This window comes from Fistularia commersonii, chromosome 21, assembly GCF_037954325.1.
Source record: "Fistularia commersonii isolate RoL2024-O1a breed Wild chromosome 21, RoL_Fcom_v1.0, whole genome shotgun sequence".
In the NCBI taxonomy this organism is placed as follows: Eukaryota; Metazoa; Chordata; class Actinopteri; order Syngnathiformes; family Fistulariidae; genus Fistularia; species Fistularia commersonii.
In genome coordinates, this window is record NC_141304.1 from 11755404 (window position 1) to 11768287 (window position 12884).

The window sequence follows — 12884 nt, forward strand, 5'->3', positions numbered from 1 at the left end:
TGTGTAAATCAAGGTGCAGGTGCCAAAGCACAGCCAAGTGTGGTAAAAACACACATATTGTGGCTGGCAGTGTACACACTGTTTAGGTCATATCAGGACAAGGCATTCCAAAGTATTATCAGTTGTGCTTTTTCTGTGCGACAAATATGAACATCTACGAAAAATAACAAGGCACAACTGAATGCGGGGAATTCTTGTGATTTTAAGCAGGTCATCAATACTATATGCACATTACAACTTTGGACATAAATAGTTTTATTGAAAGCATATATAAAAAAGATAGAGCACCTGAAACCTTGTTGTTAGAGAATCAGATATACAACACATTGGTCCTTTATTAAATCTATTAGGCTTTATTTTATGTTGTTTTTTTTTAGAAACTGATAGAAAATTATATGTTTCAGTGTGGAGCAGATAAATGTAATCTCTGTTAACATCACTAAAATTGATCAACCTAACTCATTATCACTGAGTGGTAGGGAGCGATTCTCTGCAGGTTCATGTGACTCAAAACACAAAACACAAAAAGAAAACTCATGTTATTGCTCCTTGATTTTGTATGGTTAGTTTTAAATGAGACAAAAAAAGAAGAAAAACAACAACTACAAAAATACAGAATATATTGTGTGACACATTTAAAGCCATTTGTTAGCTTAAACAACAACCAAGAGAATTACCTCTTTGACATATCATTTGATGAATGGATGTTATCAAACAAGTAACAAATCTGATTCTATCAAATGTCAAATGAAAAAGTGGTCTGTTTTTAAAATATAGCAAATACACATGACTTTTATATGGTAAATGACTATGCTATCAGGGCGAAAAAGACCAAATGAGATAGCATACATCCCCATTCTGAGATAAATGTTCACTGCACTAAGGAACTTAACCATAGGTTGAATGCTGGATTACAGAAAATGGGAAAGAAAAGAGCATTGTAAACACCTAGATCAATAATGACAATAATTAGCCTTAATTCTCTTTGTAATGACAATTGTATGATCTAAAGTAGAAAATGAAAACTTAGGTACTTAAAGCTTGGTGTATATTTAAAATGTTTACATTCATGGAGGGAATATTTATATCAATATCTGCAATTAACAACAATTAACAAAATACACATCTACATTGTTTTTCAGATTATTTATCAACTTTGAAAAAAGCTTACTTTTTTTTAAGAATCAAAATAGTATAAAAAAGGAATATACATCATTGTGGTTCTAGAAACACTAAATGATAGAAGAAAATATATTCAAAAAAATAAAATAACAATAAGCACACGACCCAGCCTCATACAGATTGTGCTTTTAGACTAACAGTGAAGTAACTACAAATCATAGTGGCTCTGTCATATTTCCTCCATGAGAAAATATCTCGTCCCCCATCCCTGTTTGTGTACATTCATACACGAGTTTGAAAATGTATATATGAAAATGTATATAATTGCTTTAGCTTATGACGTTTACTCAGTATAATGGTACTGAATTGGATGTCCAAATCCTAAATTATCTTTTACTTTAGATGTTGTGTATAAACTGTGTTTTCCACAGTGGACTGAAAACTGTCAAGTGCTTAGTCCACTGGTTCAGGGGCCAACTGAACCTCCTAGTGGCTGTGGCCAGAAATGCAGACTAATGTAAAAAAATGTTTGCCTTATTACCATCAAACAATGTTGATGGGATATCATTTTTTAATTTGAATTTACATTTTCCACAATTTTCACTAACACTGAAAACAATAAAAAAAAAACCTGATCAAAATTCGGCTTGTATGATGTCTTGTAGAAGAATTTCAAAGCTGTGAGTGTAATGTGTTTAAATTGAAAGGCACTGCTATTGATATCATTTACAGTACAATGCCATGGTGACATAATTTATAGCTCTGATTTAAACCCAAAAAATCTCACTGAGTTAAAACGTTTCCGACACAAAAAGGTCCGGCACAATATAATCAGCAGCTTTCCCATCGACGAGACCCATTCCATTATTGTTAACAAACCAGCAGGACACACTTTCCCCATCCCTCACATCTGTACTGAAGTCCCTCTGCCAGTGTCTGCAAATGAGAGAAAACCACTGGTGAAAATATGGATACACTATTACATGCACAGGAACACCCTGCATTTATTTAAGGGTATTACTGAATACCCTTGAGGTGTTTTCAAAAAAAATCATCTTGCAATTTGGGCAGTATTGTGGTACCTCTTGTGGTACCTTGGCAGATTCTAATATTCTGAAAGGAAATTTAGTGATTAAGGAGGTAAGCCTTCATTTAACAGCATGACTATGGAAAAACCTTATAATGAGATAAAATATAGGAGTGATATAAGAACATTTGTAAACGGGTAGCCTGAAAATTAACAAATGGGGACTGAGGATAAACAAAAGGGAAATAAAGAGAGAGAACATTTCTCTTAATCATACATGCAAATTTTGAGTGCTTGAAGAAAAAAACATTCACTTATCAAAACTAGAGAAAATGTCACTTTTGATTTTTAAAAATGCAATTTAAAGCTCTTTGTCATTCCAGTGTGCGACAGACTTCTGAACAGCAAGTGCACCTCAAAGCCTCTCACATGCATTTTAATAAAAGTGAGATCACACCACTTCTTATTGTGCTCAACATAAAGATTAAACCTTAAATGATTGTATATTCTTTATTTTAATGATGTCTAAACCCTAAACTTAAAACTCCAATCTCAAGAGACACGCTTACCTGGTCACATTCAGTGTGTGTCCCTTCACATACATGATGGCATCTGCTTTCTTCTCCACTTCTGCTGTGGTTGAATCTGTCACTTCATACTTGATGCCATGGTAGAACTGACCTTGGGGGGGCAGAGGACAGTTCTATTCAGATAATTACTTTTTGTACAAACATAAAACATCAATTAAAGCAGCAGATCATCATCAGGGAAAACTCTCAAGCATCTCATCGTGTTCCCACCGAGAAGGCCGTGGACTGAAGGGGACAAGTGGTGACTGTCCAGTGTGTAGAAACCCAGGTAGTTCTGTTGTTGATGTCGTCTCCTCCACACCTTTGTGTGTCTGATGACCATGAATTTAATGGCATGTCTCAGAGTGACGGTCAGGCTGCAATTCTTTGACAGCCTTAGGTCCATACTGGAGGAGATCATATAGAAAAAAAAACAAAAAACACATGATTATGAGAAATTCAGTGGACCTGTTGTCGTTTGTTACTTTTGTTTCTTATTTTAAGGGAGTGAAACATGTCGCAAGGTACATGGGGATGTTTTAATCTTACTCAGCAGCAACAAATGTCTTTTTTTTTGTAAAGTCGCTCTTTACTTTGTAATCTATTCTGCTTCCTCTAAAATGACATTTTCCAGTTTCATTTAATTTTGAAAAAGAAGATTCGGAAAATCTTCACACGCTAGTTACAGGTGACATAGTTCAGACATGTAAGATAAGCTTAACGTATGAATACAACTCACTTGGTGTTTTTAATCGAGGTTTTGTCGGACCACAGAAGAGTGATCTGCTTCCCATCTTGGAGCACTGAAATATTCTGGGTGCTCACCTCCAGCCTCACCCCAAGCTGCCGGTGGATGATACCAAATCGCCCAAAGTAGGTGTTCGGCTTACTGTCTGGGACAGCTTTCTTCTTGCCGATAATTTGCCCGTTCACTACAAAGCCTGAGAGTAAATTAGATGTTTAGTGTCCCTTCTTCTGTTTTTTTTTTTTTTGGGGGGGGGGGGGGGGGGGGGAAGCGAAATTTGCTCAAAAAGAGATTTCTTACCTGATTCGGTGTCTCTCACCAGGTTAAATATGTTTCCAGGTTTGTCATTAATGTTAAAGCAAAGTGCATCATCTTTGCTTGGAAGCTCTATCATGAAATGTGGATCTCCATCCACTGTGCAAGCATCATTAAAACGGAATGAGTGACAAAATGTATATTTAATATTTGTTTTTTCTCAAATACAACGTCAAACTGACAAATAATTATTTCCCCAGCAACATAAACAAATAACTCTCTCCTCTCATCTCATTAGTGCAAAAGACTTAAGTGTTTGGTGAATAGTACAGTATCATTATTTTAGAAAATAAGATAAAGGAGACTTGCAGAGAGTCCAATACACCACAAAAACTGAAATCCCCAAAATGCAATCACTATACCATCAGACTGCACAGGATCATCGAAGGATGCAGGATAAGCTAACAACATGAAGAAAGTACTGTTAGTTGGTCCAAACTAAAAATGACCAAAATCTCCTTTGAATCAAGTGAATAGTGAGTGTCTTACCAGCCATCTGCTCTGCCTTCTGCCGCTCCCCTGTGAAATAGGACAGGAAAAAGTGCTGACAACTCAAAATAAACTTTACAACACGCAGAAAAGGCTCAACTTTACATTTGAAACCCTTGCGCATCTTTGAATGACGTTTTTTTGGATAAAAACCATAAATGTACGCTCTTGTTTAGTCAAAGAAAAATGTTAAAAATACTTCAACGGGTCAAATTTCTGTTACCCTCTGTCATTTTATCAGCGATGAGAGGGCTTTTATTTCCGTCCTCCGTTTCAGGCTTGATGACCAACAAGGAAGTGAGCGGAGTGACAAAGTTGTAATGGAGGGACATGTCGAGGATTCTGTCCGTGATACGCTTCTTCTCCTGCTGAGAAGCAATGTCCCTGAGGAAAAAATAAATTGTTAAATGCTTATCAATGACAAATAGTGTATTATAAGGAGTCAGGTTGATTAACTACATCGTGATTTTTTTTTTTGTAGAAGGATAAAGCTGACATAAGTTGTACAGATAAAGACACCTTTTCTCCAGTAACTGCTGGATGGTGAGGTAGGCCCACAGGCGCTCTGTGAAATTCCCAAAGATGTACTCCTGATCTGGGTACACGTCAGCCCAGTTGACTGAACTAGGCTTTCCCTGCACTTGGAAATCTGTCTCAGGCTGTGGGAGATGAGGTATATAACAGAAAAGAAATGAGAAAAAATAATTTCCACTCTGTGTTTGGTATGTTCATGTCGTCACACGATTAGAGACACTGGCGATTTCAACTTGCAATGTACAGCAGATGTTGTGGGTTGATTAAATTTGAAAGCAATTTTTTTTATTACTCAAACATTGATATGTGTGACAAATATAAGCTATTTCTAGTCAATAAGGCTCATATAGATTTTTTTCAGATGGATTATTCCTTGGATCAAGTGCATTGTGAGAGAAAAAAAATGTAAAAGATATCATTCATTTAGTTTCCTTCTGATGATTTTTGAGAATTATCGGATAAAAGAAAATAATCTTGCACACATGCCCTGCTCTGCATGTGGTGCCCCGATTATTATTATCATGAGGAGGATGAGAGCGTCTGTGATCTGAATGGTCTGGTTTCCAATTTTTGCCGGATAATAAATATTTTTTTCTGATCCATAACCTTAATCCACCTTATGACTTCAGAAATTAGGATCCACTGTACAATTACATGCTGGGCGCAAATGCATTCGGAAATCCGCATTTATTGAATAAAAACTCTGTATTTAGAAACCGCTCGATTTAATGCTCATTCAATATTCGTTCATAAAGGAACTGATTGATTTGTCAGGAAGGAATAAGTGCATGTACTGGTTTCTTTCAGTTGCTCACCCCCCGGCCAAACACATCCACCAGGAAGTTATCCTGCAGGCTGTTGCCAAGACGACCAGCCACCACGATCTCCGAGCCGTTGAACAAATAGCTGTAGTTACTCTTGGTCACGATGGCCACTTCATTTTCAGGATAACGCAGGTTCACCTCTGAAAGCAAAGGGCTGGATATCTCCTCATAGAAACCCTGTAGCAAAGTCCGCCCAAACACAGCACCAGTGTCTTGTTATTCAAAACAACAGTTACACAACATTTAACCATTATTGAGGTATAGAGCGATGTGTTTTTTTTCTTCGTTTAAAATGTCTATTTATCATCAGGTTAAAAGTTTGGTGTTCCCCTTCAAGAGCCCTCTGTTTAATATGTATTAATATGTGTGAAGTAATATGTAAAACATTGAGATTATCTACTGAGATGACCTCTGATACCAAATTAAAAACCTATGCCCAAATGTTTTCACTGGGTGATGGATTATCACTGAAACATATTTTCGTTAATGTGAAATATAGATCATTTTTCGAGTGCCTGAAATGATTAGTATTCTATTTTTCATGTTGACAATTTTTTTTGACTCTTGTTAAAAAAACATAACCGACCACATGATTGACCCTGGGTACGCACTGAATATGGATGATTAAATAATAATTTAATACAGCTTGCCTGTAGCTGAAGAGCTGCATCTGAAGCTTCAAAAATTCTCCGTGCAAGTCCTTTGTTTTGTTTGCTCATTACATCCAGGAAGGAGTAATCCACATCATTCCCAAATCCAAGACAGAACAGAGACATCCTCCCCTCAATAGCCTCACGCACATTCTTCTGGATTATCAGCAGTTTGGAAACTCCTGTGGGATTAGATATGTGAGCATGAAACACAGGTTCACTTGTAAAGGCTCCAATTGTATGTCCATGGTTTTAACAATTGAATTCTTTTGAGAATCAAATTGTTCCATTCATGAGCCAAGTTTTAATGCACAAGGTAGTATAACTCCACAAAATCATGTTTTTGTCTTCTTTTTAATTATTTATTAATATCAAAATCAACATTATTATTATGATTATTATTATAGCATACTGGATATAACTACGTTCTTCAAAGTTATGTTGACTTACCAGAGTTTGGCATTCCGTCAGTCAACAAAATAATCATATCCACGCTCCTCTGTGGAAGTTTTCCATTTTCTCTGTCTCTCAACAACATTAAAACTGCCTTTATCAGGGCGTCATTGATATTAGTCGCTAAAAGGAAGAGACACATTGAAGATATTACAGTGTTTACAACATGGACCTATGAGTTATGATTATCTCAAACTCTTAAATGTGACAGAAATGGCATTACAAGAAAAGCAGAACAACTACATGATTATTGGAATGATGAATGTTGGCCTTGCTTGATTGAAAGGTAGGACAGACAAAAAATGTAAATAATCCTCTCTGATGATTATTTATGTTTTGAGTTTCAAAGCCATATGCGACTATTCCAGTTAATCTTTTATTGGCTGGTATATTACAAAGAAACCTGGCAACAATGGTAGCAAATTGTCAATAATCCTACTTTATATTTTTCTGAATACTTAGGACGAAATGTCATCATTGCAAAACAGAAGTTGACATTAAAACCGGCCCTCTAACCTCCATTGTCTCTTATTTTCCTGACGTAGGCAATGGCCTTGTTCACATTGTGTTTGGATGCTTTGGTAAGAGAATCTTTCCAGGTGATGATCTTATTATCAAACTGGATGATGGCAAAGTGGTCATCCTCGTGGACGTCTTCCAGGATGGCTGCCATTGCGATGCGGGTCTGCAAAGTTTCACAAGTTCACGTAGCTGTTTTTTGTGCTGAAAACGCATTTCACTTGCTTCCAAGTTGGTTTTCACCTGCTCGATCTTTCTTCCGCTCATCGAGCCGCTCCTGTCGATCACAAACACCACATTCTTCGGGACCCTGGGGAGGTCGGGTGGAGCGAAGTAGTGGACAAAGTATCCATTGACAATCTGTGGAAAAACATAAATAAACATGGAGATACGACACAGTAGCACGTTTGAACTATTAACGGCGTTAAACAGAGACGCGGAGAAAACTGGTATTTTTTCTGAATCACTGTGAAGGACGGCAGAGGACAGTTTCAAGATATCATCCGGTGATTTCAAACGAATGTAAAAAGTTCATTTTATTCTTGTTTTGTTTCACAAATTCATGCTATTTTAGCAAAATGTGACCTCACGAGTTCATCCTTTTGCATTGTATTTATATCTGCTGAATATTGAACCAAGCTTGTTTGTTATGTTCATGTCGTCACACAACCAGAGACACTGGTGATTTCAAATTGCGATGTACAGCAGATGTGGGTTTTTTATAGCTAAAATATTGGTATGTGTGACAAATATAAGCTACTTCTAGTCAACAAGGTTCATATTGATTTTTTTCGTGTGGATTATTTCTTGGATCAAGAACATTGTGAGAGAAAAAAAAAAATGCCTGACTAAGCCTGACCTCCTAACTATTTGTGACAGCCTTGTCTATTTCAAAATAACATTTGTGCAGTCATCTCAAGCAGTCATACTCAGACATTCAACTGTAGCCAAAAGCTATTTAGAAAAGTGCATTTCTTTTCCAATGTTGATGTTCAGAAATGTTGAAATGTGTGAATCGACGCCCGCCCGGTGTCGGCCTGTTTCACGTGCAGCTGTACCGTCTTTGCAGGCGGCTGACCTGAATTTCCCCGAGGTTTCCTGCCCGTCTCACATCATACCGGACGATGAAATCCCCGTCGATTAAGGTGCCCGGACATTTTGGACATTTCCTCTGCTGTTCCAATGTCGGCGAAAAAGAGATATACGCCTGAAACACAGAGATCCACTTCAATGGAAAATACCACATGCGTGTTTAACCTTCCATAAACTGAATAAATTCAGACTTTACCTTGGTGTCTGTGACTGTTTTCTTCACCAGCGGGAGCAAATCGTTGCTGATGAAGGTTCCGGTGGCTTCAACAAAAGCGGTTCCCTGGGGCTCGTAGATATTCACAGTAATCTGCTTCCACAGACACCCATCATTAATGCCCGAGATCAATGTTTACATCGGCAACCGCTGACCAACAAATCAAGTCGAATAAAGGCGGTGAGTTATTTTTAACCTGAAAGTCCTGGACCGGTTGTTTGGGTTGAACTCGGGTCAGAATCTCGTACCGGCCCTGATTTCTCTGAATGAGCTCCTCATAAGTCAGAACAAACGTCACGTTGCTTTGGGCGGCAACATTGACGGATACGGAAAAAGTCTCCAACTTTCTCCCGGATGCCCTGAAATGATTGAAATTCATTAGGCGGGTGTGATACCCCGGTCAAAATAATTTCTAAAATTCCCCGTACTTCACCAGTCCAGATGTTTTTCCCGAAGAAACAGCCTTTTCATACTCTTTTTTGGCTTTTTCTTTCTCCTTCACCTCACCAGCATACACCTCACCATCGATTTCCCTGGCGGGGGGGCGCCAGACATTAATTTGAGGTGAAGAGATCCAGTGGTCTTTGTAATGATAATTTAGTTCTCACTTACATGGTGAAACCGGTGATGAAGGCCGTCTTCGGCAATTCCACTTCAAAGAAGATCTCCTTCGAGACATTCGCATGGTTCTGAGCGGAGGAGGTCATTACGGTGCGAGCGTATCGGGACGCCACCGTACAGTCCACTAGAAAGCGATTCACCTCCACCATCTGCACGACAAAAAATCAGGGCGCCAAAGAGTGTTAGTGTGAAGAAAACGGCATTTTTGGCAACTGGTGGTCAGGTCATCTGTTTTATTTGATTCTATTATCGAATGAAATCCCCATTTGATTATCTAATCACGTCTGTTGACTGCAGTTAGAAATCTGGGTCCATTCAGGCACACAGAGGAGATGAGGAGGGATAACCCGAAAAATTAATAGTGGCAGTAATAAAACTCCACCTGGCCATAAACCTCGCTGATGAAGAAGAAGAGGAGGAAGAAGAAAAAGGAAATAAACACACACATACAGTCAAAGGGGAAACCATCTTGCAACAAATTTGCCATCTGACCTCTGCTCTGTTTCAAGACCACTGGAAATAAGGGCTGATAAAAGAGAAATGAGAGAAATGAACGGCTAAACAATAACAACAGTGAAAACAGAAGTCTCGCGGCCCGTAGTTTTAAGTTATTCGTTAGCATTATTGTAACCATGTTTAACAAGAAATGAACTTGACGGCAGAGCAGTGAGAGGCTCTTTGATGTTATTATGGAGTTACTTACATTCAAGATCTCTGTGCTTCTTTTCTGGAAAGACAAAAAAAAGAAGATCAAGTGTCTGGACTCTGGCAAGAGAAGACAGTTGGTTTGGGAGCGGCGTTAGAGACGCATCCTTGTCCAACAAGAGAGTCGGTCACTCAAGAGAGGAGGAGGCCTGCTCTGCTCATTGAGGGTTCATAGATCCTCATCAGACACAACCAACCCCGTTTAAACTCATATTCGGTCTAATTAAACCTTCGTTTCTTTCCATACAACCCATGTATTAATGCATAAAACCCAGTTCAAAACAAAAATTAGGTAGCCCACCCAACTTGTCTTTTTTTTTTTTTGTTAATCTGGGAAGGTTTAAAAGTCATACAATAAAATACAACAAGTAATTTCTCATTTCATTTTGTGATGATTTCTTTATCATCTGTATTAACTCATGGCCCGGGGCTTCTCTGGCTTCCTTTACCATAAAATAGAAAAGAGAAGAATTGTGTAGTATTAATAAATGCTAATCAAAGTACAACTATTTTAAAATCTTATTTTCACTCATTTGCTTTATGAACCTGTGGTAGCCGGTGCTATAGTTCCATTGTCTTCTGTGCAATAAACAAAGTTAAAAGTATGTAAAAATACAAAAAACTGTATGAAACGTATATCCATGTGTATTTACAAGTACATGTATATGATTACATGTAGTAATTATGTGTATAAGTAGCCGTTGTTGTACAATAAAACATTTTTATTTATTCATTTTTATTTTCCACTATTTTATTTATTTTTATTTATGAGTTTAATTTTGATTCTTCCCCACTTGACTCTGTAGCAGGAGCTGCTTTCAATGAAAATCAATTTTCCCCTGGGAGATCAATAAAGCATTGTGATTCCGATAAACATAAAATTAACTGATTTCTTGATCAGTCAGTGGAAATTGTTGCATTATATTTAACATTTTATTTAGTTATTTTTTATTTTCCTTTTTCAGCAACGGTAACGGATATTCTGCTGAAAAAAAAGATGTTTTGATAGCCTTTTTTTTTACATGTGCATTTATTTTGACTGATCACTTTTAACAAACTCATCTTGCCTATAAAATTATCTTCTTTATATCATGTTTGGTCTCTTTCTTCAAAAAGCATGAAGGAACATGGCTGGAAAAAATCAGAACTAAGGCAGATGTGGGGATAAAGCCATGTGGAATTTATACGGTAAACAACTGGTTATAAATAAAGAAGAGAATAGGATGACAATAATGTGGAAATCATCAGTGGAAGAGGAGGAACACTTCTGCCCGGGAGCAGAAGAAAAACTGCATCCCCGCCAGAGTTCACTACAATATTCCTCTTTGTTAAATATATTATGGGCTGACCAGAGCGGGAGGCTTTAGTCTGCTGCAAAACTTAAAGGATGTGTACTCTATTTGAATTTTTTCTTGGTTGTTGTCCCCAAAATTCAAAACTGAGGATGCCCGAAACCAAACATATCCAGCTTTATAAGACACAGCTCCAGATATTTAAATCAGACAAGCGACCAAATATTACAAATATTGCAGAATATGTGCAGCATATGGTTCAAACTAAACTTAATTTTCAGGTGAATGTGCAGTTCATTTTAAACACCATCTGCCATATTTTGCAACCGCAATGATTTTTAAATCAATCCCAGTTTGATGTCAAAATGAACTGCAACACCGTGATCCAATAGAAGCCCCTTATTTTGAATTGAACTTGAATAACAGGAGTTTTTCCCCCGGGTTCATTTTTACAAGCGGCTTAAAATAAGTTGAGGTTATACAAAGAAAAAAGGTTTTGAGCCAACCTCTTTATTGCTGCTGCGGCTCAGGTTTTTCTGTTCAGTTTTCACACAAGACTCAAATACTGAATTCATACTGACCCTTGATATATTGCTTTTCTTCACATTATATGAGGGAGCCGGGCTGGCCTGAGTGAGCGGCACATGAATTACCTTCATCAATGCACTTCTGCGGGAAACAAGCACAGCTCCTGAAGCCAGAGAGAGAAGCTCCGTGCAGACAAAAAGCATCGGCAGTAGGGCCCTCCGTCGTGCAGCCATGTTTGGGACGTTCATAAAAAGGCAGATCCAGAGTAAAGACTGAAAACAAGAGTGGTGGGAATTCAAGGCATGTGGGGATCAAGTCTTCCTGTGACAGCTTTACTCCGCCCCTCTGTACTCCAAGACGGGAAAGTATCGCCCACAGTGTGTGACTCATGCGTGTTCCCAGTAATTTGGGAGGCACGGGATAGGAACAAGATGATCCTCAACGACATCCTGACGACTTGCCTGCTAAATGCTTGTTTTCGAATCTGATTGTCCAACAGTGCGCATTTCAATGCAGGAATCATGGAGATTTCCCTTTATAGATGCATTTCTGGGGGAATTTTTTTTCCGGAAAGAATGTTTCACCAATTAGCTTTATTCGATTTGACGCATTTTAAGACAAGGCCTCCTCAAGCAAGTATCATATGATGTGGGCTGATATGATATCCAGTGATCAAATCAAATTATTATCGTTTTTGGAACTGGATATTCCTGGTTCGATTCCCGGCTCCTCCCAGCTTGTTGAAGTTTTGTTGAGCAAGACAATAAACCCCAAACTGCTCCCCTGGCGCTGGTCGACAACAGCCCATGGTTCATCCATGATGGGCTAATTGCAGAGAACGAATTTCCCCATAAGGATTGATAAATTATTATTCAAAAAAACAACATACTGTATATCCTATTTTTATTAATTCATTTCTTAAAAAGATAAAATGACTGAGAAAAACACTTTTTTTTTCCTTTTTTTTTTTTTTTTTTGCTGGTAATAATTTCATTTAATTTTTCCAAATTCATTTGTCACATCCCTGAGACCTTTTTTTGTTTTACGCCTCACTTTGTGGCAAGAAATTATGCAAAAAAAAAAAAAATACAAGAAATTACTGAATTTTTTTTTTTTTTTGCCGGTAATAATTCAATTTAATTTTTCCAATTTCATTTGTCACATCCCCGAGGCCTTTTTTTTCGT

The 12884-nt window shown here is 37.7% G+C and overlaps 1 protein-coding gene across 1 annotated transcript; it reads right to left on the bottom strand.

Moving 5' to 3' along the window:
- Positions 1–238: 238 nt before the first annotated feature.
- LOC147222318 (inter-alpha-trypsin inhibitor heavy chain H3-like) lies at positions 239–12820 on the bottom strand. Its single transcript, XM_086168807.1, has 21 exons — positions 11825–12820; positions 9878–9901; positions 9166–9323; positions 8982–9086; positions 8750–8912; positions 8536–8646; positions 8326–8454; positions 7491–7607; positions 7245–7413; positions 6726–6851; positions 6276–6457; positions 5617–5802; positions 4787–4926; positions 4491–4651; positions 4268–4297; positions 4141–4179; positions 3764–3877; positions 3458–3659; positions 2950–3125; positions 2719–2830; positions 239–2058 (listed from the first exon to the last, which is right to left on the bottom strand). Exons 1-21 carry the CDS (start codon positions 11945–11947, stop codon positions 1914–1916), a joined length of 2712 nt encoding a protein of 903 aa, XP_086024933.1. The 5' UTR covers positions 11948–12820; the 3' UTR covers positions 239–1913.
- Positions 12821–12884: the final 64 nt, after the last annotated feature.